The 24,443-nt window shown below is 42.4% G+C and overlaps 1 protein-coding gene across 1 annotated transcript; it reads right to left on the bottom strand.

Moving 5' to 3' along the window:
• Positions 1-442: 442 nt before the first annotated feature.
• LOC111864171 (trissin receptor) lies at positions 443-21,351 on the bottom strand. The gene is made up of 4 exons (XM_023851235.2): positions 21,191-21,351; positions 5,796-5,955; positions 2,971-3,266; positions 443-1,967 (listed from the first exon to the last, which is right to left on the bottom strand). The coding sequence occupies exons 1-4, from the start codon at positions 21,349-21,351 to the stop codon at positions 1,406-1,408; spliced, it is 1,179 nt and encodes a 392-aa protein (XP_023707003.1). The 3' UTR covers positions 443-1,405.
• Positions 21,352-24,443: the final 3,092 nt, after the last annotated feature.

The raw sequence follows: 24,443 nt of genomic DNA, 5'->3' as shown, positions 1-24,443 counted from the left end.
TTGTGGGTTACAGCTGAAGGAGTACATTAATAGTAAACGCTGAAAATGTTCTCCATGAGATTCCATGTACTCCTCGACACGTTTCAACACGGACCGCCTTATTCGTTAAAAGATTCCGGGTTAGTTGCGGATAATCCTTCTCCTGCATTCAGAAGAAACCAGCCAATATTCCATGCCAATTTGTGTCTGGTTGCTCCCTCTCGGGTGATTCCTTGCAACGGCTGAGTTTGTTGCTTCACGTTTAGGAACAGGCAAGTTATGTACACTTAATGTTCCATGTATGTTTGAGGTTCTCACAGCGGTGGATAGGAAGATTTCTGTCTTCTGGGATTTAACGTAGTGTAGTCTCGGAGAAAAATTGCGACTTCATCTTCGGGATTGAAGAGTAAACCAAAAAAGAAACCAGAGTGAAGCAGGTAGGAAGTAGTTTTAACCCTGAAGATGGAGGCGACATATTCCTCCGAAATGTCGATTAAATTTCAGCGGATTTCACGGCGTCATATTCCAGAAGATATTACTTTACACACTGTTCTATCTCACAAATTTGTATTCGTATTTGAATGATAGAGAAATAACCTGATTACTTAAATTACTTCTTCATTTGTTTCAGCGAAGATGTAATTCCAGTTTTCTGTATTTCTCCAAGTTTTGTAAATTTTGGGCATATATTTAGTTTTAGCACTAGTAAAAGTACACACCCAACACGGCTGTCATGCCGTCATTACAGTATTAAGGAGCAGATGACGATGAAAATTAATCACATTTTTACCCCGAAAATGGAGGCAGAAGTTTCCTTCTAAACGCTTATAACTATCTACCGAACAACACAGAGTCATATCCATGAAAACTGCAATTGTAATAGTCATCACCACAAGAACATCAAGGTTTACTCCTTTTGTGTATATTGTGAATTCTCTTACTTAACTTTCCTCAATTTTGAACTGTGTTTGTTGTACCAGGTACCGAAATATTTCTGCTTTCTTATATTCAAACCGGAGCATGCTTTTCATGTCAAGTGTTCGCATAGGTTATTGGGAAGTATAATTCCCACGTTAATTCTCTCGCATTGTTTCACGAGAAATATAATTTTCCGCCATAAAGAAAAGTGCGCTCAACGTAGAAACAAAGATGTCTTCACCATGTCATCAGCTTTGTGTCACAAAGCGGTTTCGTTGTCTTCCTGGATGTTTGTCCTTGGTTTGTACGAACAGCGTTCAGGAACGACAGAAATGACGGTAGCCGTGCTACTGGAGCGAGTCACAAATGGGTCTGGTCTCGTGTCTATGTTCTGCATCTCGTTCAACGCGTAAGGATTATTCTGTAGTGAGTTTCTTCTTCTAACGGAAATCCTCGACTTGGCTGAGCGGTTTACAGTCCTGGATCGCCGCAACGAACATTTCTCTAGTCAGCTGTCGGGGTTCGCTGTAACGCTGAGAGCCTTGGTGGTGGTTCGAGTGGAGCTTCGTCTCATCAGAGATGAGGTCTGATGACGCTGACTCCCTCTACCCCTGCCTCCGCCACGAATAGAGCAACACAGAAGCTCCCTCATCCCTTTACGGAAATTACGTGACATGAAGGCGTATAAAAGAGGATTGATTCCAGAATTGAAATAAGCGACAAGAAATGTAAGAGGTGTGAAGAGGGAGGAGAAAGTGCTACCTCCATCGTAATCATGAGACCAGTACTGCCACATCTTGCGGGCGTGGTATGGCAGGTTGCAGATTGCGAAGGTCAGAACGACGACTATAAGCATTCTTATGACGCCACGCCGTGCTCTCAGAACTTTCTGTGAGGAAGACGTGTGGTATGATTCTGAGATCAGGGATGATCCAGGCGAAGATTTGCTGCGGAAGACAGCGGAACCGCTTCCCCCACAAGCACTGCTAATTCGGTTAATTGTGACCTGACTCCCTGACACTGGACGCTTTTGGAACCTTATCTTCAGTGAGGGTCCATCACCTCTGGAACTAAACATGACAATAAATTATTAAAGTCTTCCTTGTGTTGAGGAGCTGTGATGAATTTCATGAATGACAAGTATTAGCCTAGATTTCTATTTCATATTTTGGCATCATTTTTTTTTTAACTGGGGAAATACATAATGTTGGGAATCGTAGACTCAGCGCGGCGCGATAACGCACGCGTTGCCAGACACCCTTCCCCATAGTGACGTAACAGCATAGGGGCCGCTGCTGCTAGGGGCAACAGGCCAGTAAACACTTCCCCGCTGTGACGCAACAGCAGAGGAGCTGTGTTGAATATCATGAATGACAAGTATTAGCCTAGATTTCTATTTCATATTTTGACATCATTTTTTGTTTTTTATAAAACAGGGGAAAACATACAGTTTATATACTTGGAAGTGGATTGGTTGGCGTAAGGAGGTAAAAGAAGTAAAGTAGCCCCCCCCCCAAAGAATATCTTGGTATCATTATATTCTTCCAAAATTTCTAGTAATTTCGTTCATCATACACTTCTTACACATTGCTAACACTACATAGTTTTGTGCCATACCAATACTGCTGTTTGAAGAAGAAAAAAATCGTGGCTTTTAGTCCGCAAGCGAACTATACCGACCGAGCGACCGCCGCTTGTTGGGGAAGTTAGTGACAACTTTATCGGATAGAGGGTGTCGCGTGGCCAGCACAACGAAACCCCACGGCCGTTAATTTCGGTTTTCTAGATCGGAGCCCCTACTTCCTTGAAATAGCTCCTCAATTATCATCACGAGACTGAGTGGAACCCGTTCTAGACCCAATACTTCTCTCAAAATCTGATAGCCCCTGGAATCGAACCCGGGACTTCTGGATCTGTAGCCAGGAACTCTGACCACGGAGTTTTGAAGAAGAAAAGGGTACCACATTCTGTCCAGCATCTCGTGGTACAAGTTGGGTGACAGGGAGATCCAGTGGAAGTGTAGGTCAGAACAGGAAACAGTTTAATTTACGAGATGCTGTACCTGATACTCACGTCTGACTGAGTGGGGACGAGGTTCCGTTAGTCAGGTAGTGCCGCTCTAGTCCCCAGCTGCTGTGCCACAGCGTGACGGCGATGAGGGAGTACAGCACCATCATGACGGCGAGTGGCGCCACATACAGCACGGAGAAGTTGATAATGTCGAACAGCTTCGAGTCGTACTTCCGGCGCTGAGTGATGCAAATTGTCTCCGTCATGCCATTCGACAAGTTTGTGGTGACAGTCCCCACCCAGATAAAACGAGGGAAGGAGTATAGAGCACTGGCTACCCATACCACAACCATCACCATCTGAAACAGTCCCATTCACACAGATTTCAGAGTTTGTTACAAAGCTGTAAAATGACACTCAGGTCAAGGTCACGAAACCTCCTACTCGTTCACTAACGGTCTAGCAAATCCCTCCCCCCAAAATTACGTCAACACACAACCCCACCCTATCTAAGATTCATTTTAATATTATCCACCCACATACATCTTGGTCTTCTTAGTGGTATCTTTCCTTCTGTCTCTCCCACCAGTATCCTATATACATTCCTTTTCGCCCCCATTCATGCTACATTCCCTGCTCATCTCATCCTCCTTGACTCGATCATTCTAACTATACTTGGAGAAGGGTACAAGTTATGAAGCTCCTCATTACGCAGTTTTCCCCAACCTCCTGTCACTTCATCTCTCTTCGGTCCAAATATTCTCCTCAACACCCTGTTCTCAAACACCCTCAGTCGTTCCCAAAAATTTGGAACATTACAACATTTTCAACGATCTGTTTCCTATCTTTTCTGCATTCCGGTGACGAGACAGTGTGTACTTCTAGACCAACCTCCTTACTTGCATCAGTTCTTTATGGTATCTACATTATCACCCAGTAGATTCACATCATCATCGTCATAGACAACAGCTGATGTGGCCCGTTTAATTTCAGTCCCACCTGGTTTTCCTGATTCTTCTTAATGACATAATCTAAGGCAAATTTGAAAAGCAGTGGCGCTAAAGCATCTCCTTGTTTTAGACAATTTCGGACAGGAACATTATCAGACAAACGTTTATCTGTACGGACTTTACTATACGTTTCGTTTATACACATTTTTATCAGCCTAACTAGTTTTATGGGTATCCCAAACTCTTATCAGAATATTGTACAATACTTCCCTCCTAACTGAAGCATAGGCTTTCTTGAAGTCTACGAAAAGCTGATCTACTGTCTCATTGTACTCCCATTTTTTCTGCAGTATCTGACGAATGCAAAGATCTGATCTGTAGTTAATCAGTTACCTCGAAACCCACACTGATGATCCCCAATAATTTCATCTGCATACGGATTTAACCTTGAGAGAAGAATATTGGATACAGTTTTGTATGAAGTTGATAGCATTGATATTCCGCGATAGTTACTGCATTCAGTTTTGTCGCAGTTCTTGTAAATTGGTGCAATGTTTAAAAAATTAATAAAGTTTAATTTACGCATAAGAAATATTTGTGCCGAAGACAGTGGCCGCGCGGTGTAAGGCATGAAATTGTTTTCCCGCTCAAACACTGGGATCGTGGGTTCGATTCCTACTCGAGGCATGGATGTCTGTCCGCCTTTCTTCTGTATTTGTTTGGTCCTGTGTAGGAGGACAGGAGTCCTACCAACTATATAAGATCCAGAGTTGTAGACAAATTCAGATGGGGAACAGATCAAGGGGCCTAAAACGAAATGTATTTTTTTTATTGCTAGTGGGGTGGGAGTAAGTCTCTTGTACTGCGGCCACTTCTGGCCTATTGTACCAGCCCCAGATGATAGGTGAGGGTGATTGTGGAGCAATTTGTGGAATGAAGATTGGCAGGGGAAACCGAAGTACTCGGAGAAAACCTGCCATAGCGCCACTTTGTCCACCACAAGTCCCTCATGACCTGACCTGAGATCGAACCCGGACCGCCGCGGTGGGAAGCCAGCGACTAACCGCTTGAGCTATGGTGCGGCCCAAAATGAAATGTAGATGAAGATATATATATATATATGTTTTGTATGCTTCTCATATATATATATATATGTTTTGTATGCTTCTCAGAAATAAACGTCATTATTTCCCTAAATATAATTAACAGTCTGGTCTTGTAATACAGAAGCGATGTGGTTACTTTTATGGTGCAAGGTAAAGATATCCCTGTGTTTAATTGTGCAGTTAAGCACTATAGCATATAGATTAGTGGAGGTATAGCTCCAGCATTTTTGCTCTCGGCACTAGACGAATGTGAGTAGTCAGCTTCACGCCCCGGCTGATTTATCCCCAGGTAAAGAGCCTCCGATACCCATTGGATAGTAGTCTAGACGGGAATCAGTTGATATGGACCCTACGAAGATGAATCCCTTGCTCCTACCGGGAGTCGAACTCCGATCTTCCAGCCGTAGCCTAGTCGCTCTACTAAGTATTAATTTTAGGTCGTGCCATAGCTCAAGCGGTTAGACGCTGGATTCCCACCGCGGCGGCCCGGGTTCGATCCCGGGTCTGGTCAAGTGGGATTTGTGGTGGACAAAGTGGCGCTGGGGCGGGTTTTATCCTAGTACTTCGGTTTCCTCTGCCAATCTTCATTCCACCAAATTCCTCATCATCATAATCACCCGGGGCAGGCTACAATAGGCCAATCAGTGGCCGCCGTGCCGAGTGGACCCAGTTGGACTCCACCTCCCACTAAGCGAATTTAAGAAAAATATTATTTTTAGGCTAAATTCAGGCTTCGGCAAATTAAGATTAGTCGATCCCTCTTTATATTAATACAAGTCGTCATTCCCGGACTGTTGTTTCGTCAGGCTATGTAGCTCAGGTGAAAACGTACCACGAGTCTCCTGGGTGTCAGGATCTGCTTGCACGTGATTGGGTGGATGATGGCGAAGTAGCGCTCTGTGCAGATCACTACAAGGATGAAGATGGAGGCTGTGTAACTGAGACTGTGCACGAACTGGTACATCTTGCACAGCGTGTCCCCAAGCATCCAGCTGTAACACATGAGAAACGCATAGCATTCCCACAGAATATTTATATTACAGCTCCGTCAACAATGAAACCACTTTATTCCTTAGGATTTTCACTTTTTACATGTTTCGGGCCCAAGCGGCTATCATCAGGTACTTCTATTCAGTGCAGGTAACAGTTTTGGCGGATTGATGTACCTGATGATGGCCGGTTGGGGCCGAAACATGTAAAAAGTGAAAATCCTAAGGAATAAAGTGGTTTCATTGTTGCCGGAACTGTGATATAAATATTCTATGGGAATGTTATAGAAACGCAGCAAGAAGTTTAAATAGAATATTGAGAAACGTATAGTTCTATAGGCAAGTGGGAATAACTGGGAGGACAATATTAAAATGGACCTGAAAAAATAAGGTGTGAGATTGGAAACTGATTGACTTGGTTCCCTTAATAAACCTTTGGGTTGACTGTGTTTCTCAAGAACAAGTCTCCGTGGAATGAATTAATTAGCATTTTATTTTTTCAGTACAATACAGTACGCAATTTCTTTGTTACCTCTTTTCTATAGGGAAGGAAGTAGCTCTCCTGTAAGGAAGCTACTTAGCACTCAAAGGCATTCTATATTATCTGCGATATAAGCTGTGTTGTCCGTTGGAAGTCAGTCGACGTTTCGAAGGCGACATGTGGTCTCTATCTGAGCTCTTATTGCTACCTGCTTCATGCTGATTTATTGCTTAGCTTATCCTTCTAAAAAAATTAAATTCGCTTATTGGGGGGTGGAGTCCAACTGGGTCCACTCGTCACGGCGGCCACTGATTGGCCTATTGTAGCCTGCCCCGGGTGATTATGATGATGGAGAACTTGGTGGAATGAAGATTGACAGGGGAAACCGAAGTACTCGGAGAAACCCCGCCCCAGTGCCACTTTGTTCACCACAAATCCCACTTGACCAGACCCCGGGATCGAACCCGAGCCGCCGCGATGGAAAGCCAGCGACTAACCGCTTGAGCTATGTCGCGGCCTCAGCTTATCCTTCTAACCTGAAGATGTAGGTGACATATTCCTCCGAAACTTCGCTTGAATTTCAACAGACCACATGGTGTCATGTGCTAGAAGATATAATTCTTCATCACGGCCGCTCTCAGAACCTCAGAACTTCAGAACCTACATAATTTATGAAACTTAAAATTTAATCTTGCAAATATGTACGGTGGCCACAGATATTAGGGCGATGTGCAAGTATCTCTGGATGGGACTCGAATCGTTACTGCCAGTTTTATAGAAATATGAGAGTAACATTTAAGTAATTAATTAATTAATTTGACCGTTATTCCTTGTTTAAAGATTTAGCTACTGACTGTTGCGCTATTGACTAGGAAAGTGATCATTTATCGAGAAAAGTTCGGAAACTCCAGATTTTGTCTCATAAATTTCGTACATTTAAAAACCGAATAAATTCATTTTCGTTTTTTATGACCTTAAACCACATGACATTTTGTGACTGTTTACTAGAAATCAGGTCGCAAGTTATATTTATAAAATCCAACATGTCTGAACACACTGGTTCGCGATGAGAGAGAAATGAGATAATTTGCAGTCGACATATTATCAGTTTGTTCTGTCACCTGTTATTTTCACCATATAATTTTGACGCGTTAAAAGAAACTTCTATTAGGTCTCCATTTCTGCCTGTCAACCTGTCTCCTGATAGGAAAACAACTCGAGAACCCTTGAATGGATATTCTAGAAGCTCTATATTGGGGGATATTTATCTGATCAAAAAGAAGTATCTCTGAAAAGAAACAGAGAGATATGAAACATGATTTTAATGCCCAGTATACTTTTCCTGCCAATCTCAATTGGTCCTAGATAATTGAATAAAACAGACCAAAGACGCTATGCATACATTTCGTGACTCTTATTTTGTCATCAAATTCTTTCTTTTTAAATATTATTAAAACAGAATATTGTTAATGATCACGCTATGTTTTTATTATTAAAGTTTTCATGTAAAAGAACTTAGCAAGATATAATGCAAGTTATGTAACAAATAATATGAAACTTATCCAATTTGGGTCTGTGACAGTGCTGTAAAAACGTTTTTATAACCATAGACCACAACACTATATTCATTAATCAAAGTAGTATTCCATATATTGACCTACTTCTTTATCAAAGTATATGTCTATGTATTTTATGAGGGTCTTTATAAAAGGCTGGAGTTGGCTGAGCGAGATATTATGCTTCTGCCTACAAAACCTTCATGAAGGATGTTTGGCAGTTATGGTTCAGGCTAAGGTAATAATCACTAGTTAATAGATCACGTAATGACTTATGGAAGGTCATTATTTATGGCATATCCGATCCCACAAGCAACGAACGGGTCACAGTGATGTGATATAACTGTGAAATGAGAATGCCCATTTATCACGGTATATATGGGCTGCCTTGTAGAAGTGGTACAGGTTCGTAGATCATTTCACTGCGTTTTATAATCAGCTACATGAAAGTGTATTTCAGAATCTAGCAGTCATTCAACTGTTAAATAAATTCAGTTTTTTTTTCAATGGCTCTACAAACCTCTTGGGCCCTGACATTTAATTTTCAGTTTCTTGGTCATTTTACAGACGGTAGGACTCCTTGGACGGGTGATCAGCTCGTCACAAGGCCATTACCAAAACACAGGACAACACAAACGCAGAATAAACATACACATATCAAACATCCATGTTTTGTGTCGGATTCGAACCCACGATCCCGGCTTCCCGAGCGAGCGAAGACAGTACATGCCTCAGACCCCTCGGCTACCGTGACCGGCAGTGTATAAAAATAATATATAAGAATTCACTTCGTACCTCACAGGAAACAGATCGAACCCACGATCCCAGCTTCCGAGAGAGCGAAGACAGTACATGCCTTAGACCGCTCGGCTACCGTGACCGGCTAATTCCGTCTATGGAGCCCTAAAGAATTGCTGTGTGTAGGAAACATTGTCTCTTTGGATACTATCCTGGGCCTGATGAAGCCAATTAAAATAAGAGTCGGACAAGACATACGAGTATAGCACGTACGGGGAAAATAAATTCATAATGTTTTATTCGAAATCTTGGCTCGAACTTACCACCTAGAAGACCCAGGCATATAAATGGATAATATTAAATTGTATTCTGAAAAATGATGTAAGAGTGTGCTCTAAATGACGAGAAGGATCTCTTTGCCAATGGCCGGAATTGAACCTGGATTGTGCGCTCCGGAGCCACAAATATCAGTGTCTGGCCTACGTCTTCTCTGCGTCTGTTGGATTATTTAGAAGTTACTCCTGTTACTGTAGGGCAGAATGGAATGGCGATTTCTTTTAATTGGAAGGTTGTGGAGGAAAATGGTCGTGTCTGTTGTTAATCTAAGGTTACTCGGCTTCGTTCTGAAAAGACGAGCGCGGGATATCCCAGATGAGCGCCAGAGCACTATCGACAAACCCACGAATTACATTCCATATATAAGTCTTGCTAAAATATAAGAATCTTTGGCATGTGTTTCGCATTAATTTAATCCGCGGAAGAATGGAATTCATCTAAATAAAACAAAATTTAAATCCATATCTCATAAAAACACATTTCATCTCAATTACAAAAATCCAATCAGTTAATGTTATTTATGGAAACAGGAAGTTTTGAAAAAAAACGAGACGAACCGAACGACACGTCCAACAGTTCTTTTATTGTTGCATGTATATTTTTTGCCGCGGTAACGTTTTTACCGAGCCGTTGCGTAGAAATGGTAAGGGGATACATATGTAGACACACAGACGGATGGAATGGTTTTATGAAGTATGCCGTTCAGGTAGGTTCAGGTGCCATGATATAAATATCAGATTTCATGAAGATTGGTTCACTCATTCAACGTTTAAAGGGGGGATAAGTAGACACAGTATGGTGATCTCATTAGCCTACTTTTATTTTTTCAAAACAAGGGAAGTATTGTGACATGACGCCAGAACGCCTGAAGCGTGCAGTCCGAGAAGCACCGCAGAGACGTCCATTACGCGAGAACGGCTCGCTAGACATATTTCCGCAACAACGAATAGGCACACTGTGATAGAGGGAACTTCTGGAGGTGATAATCTCTATTCGGGGGTTCCCCACGTCATAAAGAGTGGTCACGTGAGAACGTTCAGTTCATTTCAGTTCCGTAGTTGTAAGAGAACTGAGACGGGAGGTAGTCCTCTGCAGTAGATTGATTGTTAGTTATTGAATGACTGTGATTTCGAGTGATTGTAAAAAAATGTGTCAAAAAATCCAATAATCCAACCCAGAACCCGTTATTTTTAGTCACGGAACCCCGGACACGTGACGTTTTGGTGTCAGAAGTGGCTACGACAATATACATGACCGGGGCCCCGCCATAGCTCAAGCAGTTAGTAGCTAGCTTCCCACCGCGGCGGCCCGGGTTCCATCCTAGGTCTGGTCAAGTGATTTGTGGTGGACAAAGTGGCGCTGGGGCGGGTTTTCTCCGAGTACTTCGGTTTCCCCTGCCAATCTTCATTCCACAAAATTCTCCATCATCGTAATCATCCGGGGCAGTTACAATAGGCCAATCAGTGGCCGCCGCATCGAATGGACCCAGCTGGACTCCACCCCCCCCCCACTAAGCGAAAATATACGTGACAGTATGCTAATAATTACTGTTTATTTTCAGACTCATACGAAACTCATAGAACTAAATACATTATTTGAACAAAACGGATGGGCTTTAATGTAAGATTTGATGTCCTCACAGTTGTCACCATAAAGATTGTGGTGACGCAGTATGGGTGGAAATCCATATATAAAATCCTGGGGCTTCGCGTAACAGATGTTAGCGAAATGAGAAAGTCTCTCAATGTTACAAGAGGCGAAAGGTTTTACCGCCCTAATTTAGAGGGATGAATCCTCTGAAACAACGAATCTGATAATTACTCTGTCCAGTGTAAAGTTAATTTAACTTTTCTGACAGTGAGTTCTGAGTGGAAGTGAGAATGAGGTGGAGCAAAATAAATCTTCTCCTAGTTCTGAGAAAATTGTAATCGTCTTGCTGCAAATTATAATTCGTGTGCAGTGATGAAATTCTCTAAAATTTTGCCTGAGCCAATAGCAGTAACTTATTTTCGTGTAATGTAAATTACGTACGAACTCTTTGTTAAGCATCTTTGGCCCCAAATTAAGGCCCGTTTTATGCAATTCGCGCTACATATATTAATGCGTAAAGATAAAGCTATCCCTGTAACAGGCCATGGAGGGCCATAGGGTTGTGAGACGTTGCAGATGGCGGTGAGGTTGTCAGCCTTACGCGCAGGCCGCCCTTTGCCCCCAGGAAGATTCCTGGTACTCATTTCTGTTAGAGGCCGAGTCGACACCAGGTCCATAGTGAGGCTGGAAGGATTAGGTCAATTGAAAAATTCCACCTCATCGGGACTCGAACCCGCGACCTCCCGGCTTGTAACATGGTGCCTCAACCAACTACACTACCGCGTGCCCCCATATTAATGTTTAAATATGTTGATTTCATAAAAACCGTACAATATTGTCTGCCATCGACAGTTGCGATCAGTGGGTGGTACTCATACTCGGTATTTCGGGTTCAAATCGATGTTTCGGACTTTACATTTATTACGATTTTCTTCTTGGTTTTCCTCAGTCCCTGCAAGGAAATGTCGGGATAGTATTTAAACTCCTCGATGACTACCGCCTTATCATGCAGAGGAAGTTTGAGCGCCTTAATGATCCGGAGAACTATGCTAGTGGGAGCGAAAGCTCGTGGTAGGGCCACACATTCCAGTCAGGTCAGATGGTAGGGGCCAGACGAAGTGAAGTCCCTGGTACTTTATGTTGGATGTTGGGCGTGGGGCTAACTACCCCATCCTGGATTAATCTACTGTTGCGAAATTTCCAGAGCCTATGGAGAAGGTCAAGAACCATACATGGGGTTATAAAGCTATCCGTGTAACAGGCCGTCCAGGCCCATAGGGTTGTGAGACGTCGAGGTTCACTCATTTTCTAGACAATCGACTCATAGATGGCGGTGAGGTCATCCTTACCCGCTGGCCACCATTTACCGTCCAGGAAGATTTCTGGTATTCATTTCTATCAGAGGCAGAGTCGAACCCAGGATCATAATGCGGATGGAAGGATAAAGTTAATTGAAAAATCCTATGACATCGGGAATTGAACCCGCGACCTTCCGGCTTGTAGCATAGTGCCTCAACCAACAATGCTACCGTTTTCATAAACAGGATTGTAGCGCCAGGAAAGGAGAGGTACTTACAGATAGATCATGGTTCTTTCCAATCCACCGATCCTATCACTCGACGCCATATAGTTAACGCGCTAGCAGCTCGCATAAACTCCCTAAATTAATTCCTAATACCTCATCAAAATTTAATATTTATGGCCATGTTTCCAACCTACATTTCGGGAGCGTGACATGTTCTCTCTGCTTTGTTGTAAACTTTCCTTTCAGAAGAATTAACTTGACAGAAATGTCATTATTAGAACTAATGCATCGGGCTCAATTTTAATTTATACTCACGAGTCCCCAGAATCAAAGTGGCTCGTATTCCACCCACCCAGCACCCTTAAAGTGGTTTTGAGAATGTTTCTTTTGTTGAAATACCATGGATATTCAGGCGCCACACGGTAAGCCGTCCTTTTCCCCTAGAGACTCCACTTCTAACATCAAATATCGGATAGGATATGCAAAGCTTGCCAGGAAACAAATGAGATATGAGTGCACATGAAACATCTATGCCCCCTTCCTTCTGTCTGCCCCATTGAAACCGCACTCCCATATCCCAGGCAAGGATATCTTGAGCTTTCACACAGCCTATATTGGTATCATATCAGGAGCAGGGAATATTTTATTTGGCTGAAACAAATGTGTATTCGGGGCAGGTAACGGTGCGTGTCCTGATAATTCGACTGGTGATCTTATCCTCTGCCGAAATCTGAGTTCACTTCATGATGAAGAATGTTATTCACTTAAATTAGGCGTATCTATCTATCTCTCTACCCACCTACCCATCTACCTACCCACCTATCTATCTATCTATCTATCTATCTATCTATTTTTTATTGCTAGTGGGGTGGGCCACTTCTGGCCTATTGTACCAGCCCAAGATGATACGTGAGGGTGATTGTGGAGCAATTGGTGGAATGAAGATTGGCAGGGGAAACCGAAGTACTCGGAGAAAACCTGCCCCAGCGCCACTTTGTCCACCACAAGTCCAACTTCACCAGACCCGGGATCGAACCTGGGACGGCGCGGTGGGAAGCCAGCGACTAACCGCTTTAGCTATGGCGCGGCCGTCTGTCTATCTATCTACTTACCTACCTACCTATCAGTGACTCTACAGCCCTTGTAGACCTTGGTCACTTTTTCAGTTTCTTGATCCTGTACACAGTCGGTAGGACGTGGAATCAGCCTGTCACGAGGCCTCTACAAAATAAACGCACACAAACGTCCATGCCTGGAGTGGGATTCGAACCAATGATCCCAGTGCTCGAGCGAGCGAAGGCAGTTCATGCCTTCCGAGTGGCCACTGTGATCGGTAGATCTGAATTGGGTCTGTGATATGGGAGGATCGTACTAAAATGGCTATTAGAGAAAGTGGATGTGAAGCTAGCATGAAGTCCATTTTTAGGATCATAATGCTTCAGGTTCTGATCTATATCTCAGCCTCCCCAAAATTGGTCTGTGACAGTGGAGTAAACATGAAAGAATGCACAACCTTCGTGGAATTATCGGAAGACGTGGGCCCGAAATGGAGACCACAATTTTGTTAACTGAGCTCAATCTCTGAAAGCAGTACAAATAAAACAAATCCTCGTTATAACTGACAAAATCTGGCTGTGTACTATCGTGAATTCTTAGAGATGTTAAAGTTCTGAGAAGATTTTGTAGCTAGAAAACTATTTACAATAAAAAGAGCCCTAATATAAAAAAACCTTTATACTCCGTGTATTGGCTGTGTATCCTATGGCCTACTTCTGTGAATACACATTCAATCGGTTACAGTGAACATATGCGATAACGGACACCCTGTCTCCCCAGCCCCCATGTCCTTTGTTTCGAGAAGGTACTGTATTTAATTCTATTATTACTATTTTAGCTGAAATAAATAATTATTTGTTTTAGTTCAGTTGAATTATTAGAAATTGTTTTTTTCTATTGTGATCTGGGTACATGGTTGAGCCAGCGTAGTCGGTAACCAGGTCACACAGTGTTATAACCCAGGGGAACATGATACGAATTTTCACACACTTGAAAGCCTCAAATCTTATATAAGAAAAGTATGATGAAACCCTCAATTGTATGCACAACCATGCGTGCTACAAAGGGAGAAGAGAGGATCTAGCCACTCCCGTTTCCTTATCTCTGATGCCGTTGGTGAAAGGAGAGACAGTAAAAAGTTGGTTACAACTAACCACATAATTCCATGAAGCAGAGCCCTTATTGAGAAACCAGTAATCTCGAGGCTGCTCAAGGCTTTGCTCTCCTGTTGCGAAACCCAAATTGTCATTACAACGTTCAAAATATCTCGCTACAGACGTCCAAAGCCAGTTCAACCCGGTTCATATACTCCTGCCGTATCTCTTTAAGATCCAATTTTATATTATCCTCAACAAACTAGGGCCCGCGGGCCGGATCATTTTCGCGAAAACTTTTGTCCACTCAGCGAAACTCTTCTACATCTACGTATTTTGACGCTACAACTCACGTAGAGTTTCGGTCTTCTCGACGACATCTTTCCCCTTGGTCCTGTCCTGGACTGTTGTCCTCCAACTTGGTGCCTTCATCTTCTTCAGGTCAGCTTTAACATCTTCCCCAGGCTGCGCCATAGCTCAAGCGGCTAGTCGCTGTCTTCCCGGCCGGCCCGGGTGGACAAAGTGGCTCTGGGGCGGGTATTCTCCGAGTAATTCGGTTTCCCCCGACAATCTTCATTCCACCAAGTTCTCCATCATCATAATCACCCGGGGCAGGTACAATAGTCCAATGAGTGGCCTCCGTGCCTAGTGGACCCCGTTGGACTCCACCCCCCACTAAGCGAATAAAAAAACAAAGAATCTTCCCACATTGCATTTTCGGTCTGCCCACTGGGTTTCTACTTAATGGTTTCCATGAGTGCAGGCTTTTAACTGATCTGTTGGTTGGCATTCTCTCTACATGGCCAAGCCATGAGAGTCTTTTTTTTTAATTATTTATTTATTAAGCAATCAGAATCTACAATTCTATAGCTAGTTTGCTGGCGTAAGAGCTGTGATGCTTTTTAATCACGTGATGAGTCCCTTCCCCAGTGGGGGTTCCCCTTAGTTTTCTTTTAGGTCAACTGCCCAGTATCTTCGGAGTCTTCGATTGTGCTGCGGTTCAACGAGTGGCTGTAGTATGTCGTTTGGGTGGTCTGCTAGTTTGTTGTGGTGTGTGGTACTTTTTTCTCTGATGACGTCTTTGATGTATGGTATATTTAGATCTGTATGTAACGTTTGGCTGTTTACATACCAGGGTGCATTTGTTACAATTCGAAGTATTTTTGACGGGCTTCTCTGGATTATTGATATATTTGATTTGCTAGCACAACCCCAGAGCTCAATTCCGTAAGCCCAGATTGGTTTGATTATTGTCTTAGAAAGCAGGACTTTGTTTTCTATGGATGGTTGGATCTTCTTCCAATTAACCAGTTTAGCTCCTTGGTTTTTAAGTCTGTTTGCGTTTTTTGATTACGTGATCTTTCCAAGTGAGCCTACTGTCCATATGGATTCCGAGATATTTAAGGCTTGGAGACTGTGATATTGTTATTATTCAGTCTTACTTGTGGGCAATGCTCTCGCCTTAGCGTGAAGTTCACTTGGATAGTTTTAGTCTCGGATGAGAGTTTTTGAGCACGTATAAAATTGATTATATTTTTATAATAGATTAACTGATTTAATTCTTGATTTGTTTGCATTCGCTCAGCGGAGCTACTGTGAAAATTTACCTGCAATATCATTATATATATATATATATATATATATATATATATCATTTTTTTTAATTTCTCAAGCAATATAGTGACATGTTTTCCCCCACAGTTATTTAAGAATATAATCTCAGGTGATTTTGCAGTAATAAATTCTATTCCGGCTTTTAAAAACTATCTCAAATATATTATTTTGACCCTTTCCGGCCCGCCAAAACACTTGCAAATTCTAAACCGCCCTTTCGGCTATAAAGTTTGCGCATCCTTGGTCTAAGTTATCCAAGAGGTATCTTATTTTCAAAATTTGTACAAATATTATACGGATGTTCTTATCTCTTTCACGCCTATTAAATGCTTTTACTATTTAATCCACCTTGATTTAATCACTCTGAAGAGTGCAAAGTATGAAGCTTAACATTGTGTAGTTTTCTCCATTCTCCTATTACTTAATCTCTCTTGGATCCAGTGAAGTCTTCATCCACATACAGAAGCTGAAGTTATACAGCAACACAACGGTATAATTTTATGGTATTTATTTTATAAGGAAAATTACATGAGCGGAGTGAATATGGTCATCAGAATAAAACTGAACGATGATCTACTAAAGTAATATGGCTGAAAATAAAACTCAAAATAAATACGAGACAAACACCTTAAAATGTAATCCAGGATTTAAATTTCGCTTGTAGTTTTGTTATGTAACAAGGTTCAGCCAATCCTTGTTAAAAAATAACAGACGGACATAATTAATTGAAACTGCGGAGTAATTTACTATGTAACGATCCGGGAACAGCTGTTGGGGGGGGGACGTGCAGAAACCGCCACACTCCCGCGTTTTCCACTCTCTAAAGAAACCGCGGTTAACTGAACAAACACACAACATCCGCAGGGAATCGGAGCTTTGAGAAGGGGGGGAGGGAGAAAAGGCCAAAGAATTGACGAACCGCGGTATGGAAACAAAAAAGAAAAAAAGCTCAGGGCATTTTGTTTCATTTCCTTTTCACAGGAAGACAGCCATTCATACTATACCTCCTTTTCAATTTGTTGTGGCCGAAGTAACCATATCTGTAACAACGTTCACTCAAAATGAGTACAGTTCTTCGCTCATCACAGTGGCCACGTGGTCTAAGGCATGAACTGTCTTAGCCTGCTTAAACACTGGGGTCGTGGGTTCGATTCTTACTTGATGCACGATGTATGTGCGCATTTATTCTGTGTGTAGGTATCGGCCTTGCGACGGGCTGATCCCCCGGCCAAGGAGTCCTACCGACTGGAAAGAGGCCAAGGTCCAACAAAGGGCTGTAGAGTAGATGTATATACATACTATAATAACTAATTCCCTGAAGCAGAATCCTCGTTTAGAAGCTCACAGTAGCTGAGTTAGTAAAGATATTTTAATATTTAGTACTTTGGAGTATAGTATTAAGATGGATTTTTTTTCCCTTGACACTACAGCCCCAGTGGGCCTAGGCCTACCTCCATGAACTTCTCCGTTCACTTCGGTTTTTCTAGATCTTACACATTCGGTAGGACTCCTTGGGCGGGTGATCAGCTCGTCGCAAGGCCTCTACCTGTACACACACACAAACTAAACATCCATGCCCTGAGTGGGATTCGAAACCACGATCCCGGTTTCCAAGCGAGCGAAGACAGTCCTTAGACCGCTCGGCTACCGTGACCGGCAAGATGGATCTTAGAGAACTATAATTGGGGTGGTATCGGCTGGATTCGACTCAGGACGAGGACCAATGGCGGGATCTCGTGGACACGGTAATGAACTTTCAGTTTCTATAAAATGTTAGGAAATTCTTTAGTTGCTTAGCGAATGTTGACTTCCCAAGGAACATACGGCTACATGAAGTTAATTAATTAACGGAACTCGAAGATTTATCAGCATGTTCATAAGAGCTTGTCAAGGGAACCCTTCTTTAACCAGTTGAATTTAGTTCACACACCCAAACACTCTCTCTTTAAGGTTAATTTTAATATTGTCACGCGTTTAGTGACTAGAGACGAGGGTTGGATTAGTAATTGGATTTACTGAACTCTTGAAACTCGAAACTATACAATTAATTATAGCGGTATCGCTAATTCACGGGCTTTACACTTCACTATGGCACGCACGAATCTTTCTGTTTCCACTGTCCGCTCCCTAGTAACGGATCCCATCACCTTCCTCTGCTTCCTTTGCTGAACAGCTGTTACAGAGCTGTTCTCTGGTAACGGCCACCTGTTTCTGATATACCGGCTTTCAGCAGACATGTCACAATATTATGTTTATGTTTATGACTAGGTGTCCCAACTCGTTTCTTTCCTCCAAGACTTCCATCAAAAGAGAAATTGAATTTATTTCTTATATACTCGTGCTTTTACATACGCCGTTCCACATATTGTCATAGATTTTACTAACTTAATCGTATTTGGTGAAGAGAGCCTTAAGGCTCCCACACACAGACGCGATACTCAGCTCGGTACGGTACGGGACGATATCTAATTACATTGCGGTAAATGGAGGTCCGCACACTGGCGCGGTACTCCGAGGAACGCGATATTATCGCAGTCGGTATATCGCCTCGGTATTTCGGTCTACCGAGCGCACTCGGTAGACCGCTCGGTATCGCAGCGGTAAATAGTCATGGATCCGTCTTTGGAGGAAGGAGTTTTGCTTTTAGCTGTCGCTCCTGATGAAGACGAAGGTGAATCCCGGTAAGTATTTTACTGAACACTAAATCTGCGTAGTTCTTTTCCTCCACATATTCAGTATGTCACATATATGTACAAATATTTACAATTCCATAACGAGTCTCTAATCAAGTACGTATAAGTGGTTGCTATGTGTGTTCCTATTGTAGGCGAAAGAGACGAATCGCTTGGGTTCATGATATAAACTTGTCAAGAGAGGAACTGGGGGAGTTTTATACATTGATACCTCAACTCCTGAAGGACGAAAAACGGTTCTACATATATTTCAGGATGAAAATTGACAGGTTTGATGAAATCCTGAGAGCCATCGGGCAAGAAGATATCACTAAACAATATACCAATTGTCGGAGGCCTATTCTTGCCATGAAGTGGAGGATTTTTTTGAGACCCATAGAACTGAAAGAAGGAAATATAAAACACATTGTATCAGCAGCGTGTTTGCTTCATAATTTTCTAAGTCTCAAAAACTGTGATGAAAAGTACAGGGAAGAACTGCTACGAGTGGAGCCATTGGAAGGAGAAATGTTCCCTATCCAGCCTTTACGTCTCCCAAGGGCGGCAAACGTTAGCTACGCCATTAGAGAGCGGTTTGTTGCGTACTTCAACTAGCCCCTGGAATTCGTGTTAGTGAACGGAACTGGTGCATAGCCTACACTAAGAATGTCCACAGTTACTGTATACTTAACCCTACATAAATATATGCAGATTTTTCTACTTGCTGCCTCTGTTCATTGTAACAGCCAATTCCTTCCACTGTGTATCCTTAGCACGTGAATCCTTGTACATTGGATGACGAGTATCGTACAATAAAGCATTTTCTTTGACGAACTCTATTATTTGTTCCATTTGGCTACCCATGTCGTTTGACGTACGTAAAGATACTGATTGAGTGTGAGTCATGGCCAGCTGGTTATCGGGTGTCGCGGCTGTGTGCGCGGCCCACTCGGTAAACAGCCGCTTTCGTCCCGAGTGCTATATCGTCTGTGTGGGAGCCTTTATGCAGTTGGATATGAGGTTCTGACAGCGGTGACTATGAAGAGTGCTATGTTCTGTGTAATCCGATAGAAGTCCTCCAACGTTTCTGAGCAACATATCTCATCGTGAAAATCGAAGAGTACGCCAAGCAGGAATCCAACAAGAAGAAAGTAACAAGCCAGCAGTATTTTTGTAGTTGTACATTATTACATTGCAGCATCCTGTTGCACTGTGTACATCTGATGCTTTTTGCTATATGCCGTCTATGTGCAACGTTGTTTACTATTCACTTGCTTTTTCTTAATTGGCGCAACATATTTCGGCCTAATTGGCCATCATCAGGTGTACAGGTTGTTGTGATAGAGGAATCTGCCGCTGTGCTATCCTTACTTTGTTGCCTCGGATTACATCTTGTTATGTGGGTTAACCACATGTTTCTATTTTTATGTCCTTGAGCTGCCCATGTTTATCTTATGGTTTTGTTTGTTTTGTTTGCTGAGGCTTTTTGAGTGTTCTTGCTGTGGCAGAACTCCTACAACGGACGACTGTGATAGTGGACCACAACACAAAAACTGCCGCACCTGCAAGAACACTGAAGACATCCACAGCCAAGAAAACAAACAAAACCATAAGACAAACACATGTGGCTGAAAGACGCCAGAGTTAAAACAGGTAGTTAATCCATGTAACCAGATGTAATCCAGGGCAACCATGTGACAGAAACAAAGAGGCTTTACGGTGATCATCACAAGATGGCCGGTTAGGCTGAAACATGTAGTGTCAATAGAGAAAAACGATCCGTGACTAGTAATCGAAGTTGGACGTAGACGGCATAAAAGCAGAACGCAAAGTAATTTTGTATTCCTAAATGCGTGTGAGAGTTGTTTCCATTGTTATGTAGACTTGTATTTGGAAGGTACAGTTTCGACGCAGGATATTCTGCCTAGCATATGTTTGTCATTTTCCTGTTCTCACATTTATCATCTGGCATAAAGGGAGGATTGGAAGAGGAGTTCGACAAGGATGCTGTTTATCACCAATTCTTTTCAACTTGTACAGCGAATGCCTTACCAAGGAAGCTCAGGATGGGCTCGGAGACTTCAAATTACGAGGGCAAATTATTCAAACTGTGAAATATGCAGATGATCTTGTGTTAATGGCTAAGGAAGAAACTGTGCTACAGGGCATGATTGATAGACTAATTGAAATTGAATTGTTTTACGCAGAAACTGCCTTCTAAAAGAAGTTATCGAAGGAAAGACAGATGGGCGGATAGAAGTGACAAGAAGACGAGGAAGAAGACGTAAGAAGATGCTGGATGACCTTGGGGAGAGAAGAGGATACTGTCATTTGAAGGAGAAAGCTCTAGATCTCATTAAGTGGAGGACTTGTTTTGGAAGAGACTGTGGACCTGTCGTCTTGACAGATTACTGATGATGATGATGATGATGATGATGATGATGATGAAAAAGGGAGGGTCATTAAAGGCAAATTCAGTGTAACCCTTGGAGAGTGTGGGTGGAATGTTTACTACTTAAAGTTACCACTGGTCACATTAGTAATCTTGTGGACGAGGGGTCATTTCTCTTACTTACCTGGATACGAGATATATCGAGATATTCTGGTACACGCAGAAGATTCCCACACAGAAATCAGCAACAGCGAGGTTCGCTAGGAAGAAATTGGTGATGGAACGCAGACGATGCGAGAAAGTCACCACAAGAATCACCATCAAGTTACCTGCAACACACAACATGACATTTTAGGCTGAGATCAAAATACAACGAATTCTAATTTAAATATTCCTAGTATTTCTCTCTGTCCCCTTGCTGATAACTACCTTGAACAAGACAACTGAAATTTAGGGGACAAGATTTGCGGTCTGAAGCCAGTGGAACGTCCACTTTACTGTGAACACTCAGGGACTTCTTCAATGCATAAAGCGATCTGTTACTTCTGTTGGAGAGTACGGTTTTCTAGGTTGTAGTTCAGAGAGAGCCCGATTTACAGAGGAACATGTCTCCTCCATCTTCTCGGTCGGAGGGTAAGCCAACATCAGCTTGCCGCATGCTTCTGTTGGATTCCTGCAGTTGGATTTTTCTTCAGTTCTGGAGATGCAGGCGGTATGTTTCTCTGAAACGTCGGGTCTCCCCGATCTACAAGCATTTCCAAACCAGAAGACTGTAATTTACGTAGTCATCGCCGTCAGAATTCCGAATCCAACATATTACTGTTATTATTATTATTATTATTATAATTATTATTATTATTGTTATCACTATTATTATTCAAAATTAATCTTCGTATCGCATTGTGGTTGGATTGCTCTAATTCGAATGGTTATTGTGTAGATGGTACACATTGCCTTGTTTTGTCTTTTGTATACTTGTTCTTTTTTGCTTGTGATCCGAAATAGCATAGTCGGTATAGCGACTGACTACGGACTGGACGGCAGAGGGGTCGGAGGTCGAGTCCCGGTAGGGTGAAGAATTTTCTATTCTCCAAGCCATGCAGATCGGCTGTGGGGCTCACCTAGCTACCTATCAGAGGGATACGGGGCGTTCTTTACCCGGAGGTAAAACGGCTGGGGCGTGAAGCTTCCAACTAGTGCCGATGCCAAGAAAATATGGTTCTATACATCCGCTTACAAATACATACACCTTCATGGCGTAGTGTTTATTTAGTTAGGCACAGGGACAATTTTGCCTTTTGTGTGTGTTTTGCTTGTTGTCTTTGCTCGAACTTGCTTTGTATTTGGACTTTGGTCTGCAGAGCAAACGCGTAAGTAAATAGACGACTGAATTTAACTGAATACAAATAAATAAAATTAGTAATTTTCTATTAAGATATGAACCAGGCGTTGAAGAATACTCTGGGTACATAAAAGTTAGGACATTTCTTGACTAGCTACTTAACTACCGTATTCTTCTCCATTAAGTTTTTTTTATTATTATTATTAGTTGTTGTATTTGGCAGTTTGAATCGTGCGTCGCTTTAAATTACAGTGTCCGGTGTGGAAAACTCGCGTAGCGTCTAATTAAGGTTCCGTGACAGAAATATCTAGCCTTGTCAGCACCAACTGGCGAAGCAATATATATCATCAGTTTCGTACGAAGTACGGCCATGAACAAAATGTTCAATAATTCCGAAAAAGTAGGAGCAAGAATTAACGCAGTCAGTGACATTGATATTCAAATCAGTGTTAAATAAATCTAGTGACTATTCGGTCTTCATAGACGGGAAGTTAAAGAGCAATGGAGAATATTGTATTCTTGGAAGTGACACCGTGTAGTCTGGTCGAGATAAAATGCGTATTTATGAGATGTGAGCTATAAGGTAAATGTAAAGTTGTCCCTGTGCTTAACTAATTATGCACTATACCATGAAGCCATGTGGAGGAGAGGATGTATAGATCCGCATTTTCTTGACCTCGGCACTAGTTGGAGGTGAGTTGTCAGCTTCACACACCGGCCGGTTTATCCCCGGGAAATCCCCCGGTACCCATTGTATAGGAGGTTGGGTGGACTCCAGAGCCGGTCTGGACGGCGTGGAGGAGAAAATTCTTGACCTTACGGATTCGAACTCCTACCCCTCAATCCTCAAGCCCCTAGCCAGTTGCTATACCGACTGAGCCACCCTGGCTCCTGAGGTGTGAACTATATTCTTAAATATTATTTAGATTGGCTTAGAGTTTCAGATAGAATACTGTGACATGACGGCTTAAAGCCGGAATAGTGGAACCAGAAGAGGCGGTCATTGCTAGGCAGCGGGACGGCAAACACTTTTCCGCGGAAACAGATATTGACGTAACAATAGAGGCCGAGGTGTTCTTTATGCAGCCATTGCTAGGCATTGAAGCCAGGAATGACTGTGCTGGCGAAAGCAGCAACAATTTAAGCGACCAAAAACAGACTGGCGTCGTGATTGTGACTTTGTCTTTAATGAACCAACCTGCGTTCGGGAGAAAGACCTTCCCCATTGTCGCTGATTTGAATCCCGTGGGACTCGGCACTACGAATGGCTGTGCTGGCGAGGACCAGCAGCAACTTAACATTCAATCAGACAGTTAGTGGGCTGCATGGCTCGCAGAGTAATGATCCAGTGAAATATGATTATGGGTCCGCCAGGTTCGGAACCGAGAATTACTTCATTGGATAAGGTCAGCAGCAGTTTAGCAGTCGGTGAGTCGCAAGCCGCTAGTGAGGAGTGGCAGTTCGTAATTGGTCGTAGGAACCTCCGTTGTTAGCAGCCACTACTAAGAAAGGACTAGTGAAGGCAATAAAAACAAGATTTTATATATGCTGTAGTTGTAATGATCTATATAGCGTGTAATTAGTGATAATGTTATAATCATTTGTAGTTACGAAATACAAGCCTTCAGTAAATCCAATAACTAGTCACTAGCACGTGACAGTACCATATTCTTATAATTCCTCTCGCAGTGCGTATTATCATTGAGCCTAATCCGAGAGGGAGGTTAAATTAAAACCACTCCAATACCCAATCAACGCACTCTTTCACTGCAGTAATTATCACTGTATTCCGTTTCGAAACAAACACCCTTTCCTATCCCAAACAAATATTCCCTGTTTGCTATTCCCTGCCACTGCGTGTGATTACAAATTTTAGCTACCTACGGTGGACGAAATTTTTAATTTAAACTTTTTAAATAAAACAATTCGTCCCAATTTATGCTGACTGGGTTTCCAAAGCTATCCCCAAAATTAAATAAATTAATATTTTTTCGTTCAGGATATTTAGTTGTTAATTAAAATAAATTATTAAACGTGAGCACAGCGAAAAAATTCAACAGTCTCCAGATTTACATTACACTATTAGCTTTTGACG

The sequence above is a fragment of the Cryptotermes secundus genome, unplaced genomic scaffold (genome assembly GCF_002891405.2).
Source record: "Cryptotermes secundus unplaced genomic scaffold, Csec_1.0 scaffold1927, whole genome shotgun sequence".
In the NCBI taxonomy this organism is placed as follows: Eukaryota; Metazoa; Arthropoda; class Insecta; order Blattodea; family Kalotermitidae; genus Cryptotermes; species Cryptotermes secundus.
Note: the sequence above shows the minus strand (reverse complement) of the source record. Positions and strands in the feature narration are given on the sequence as shown.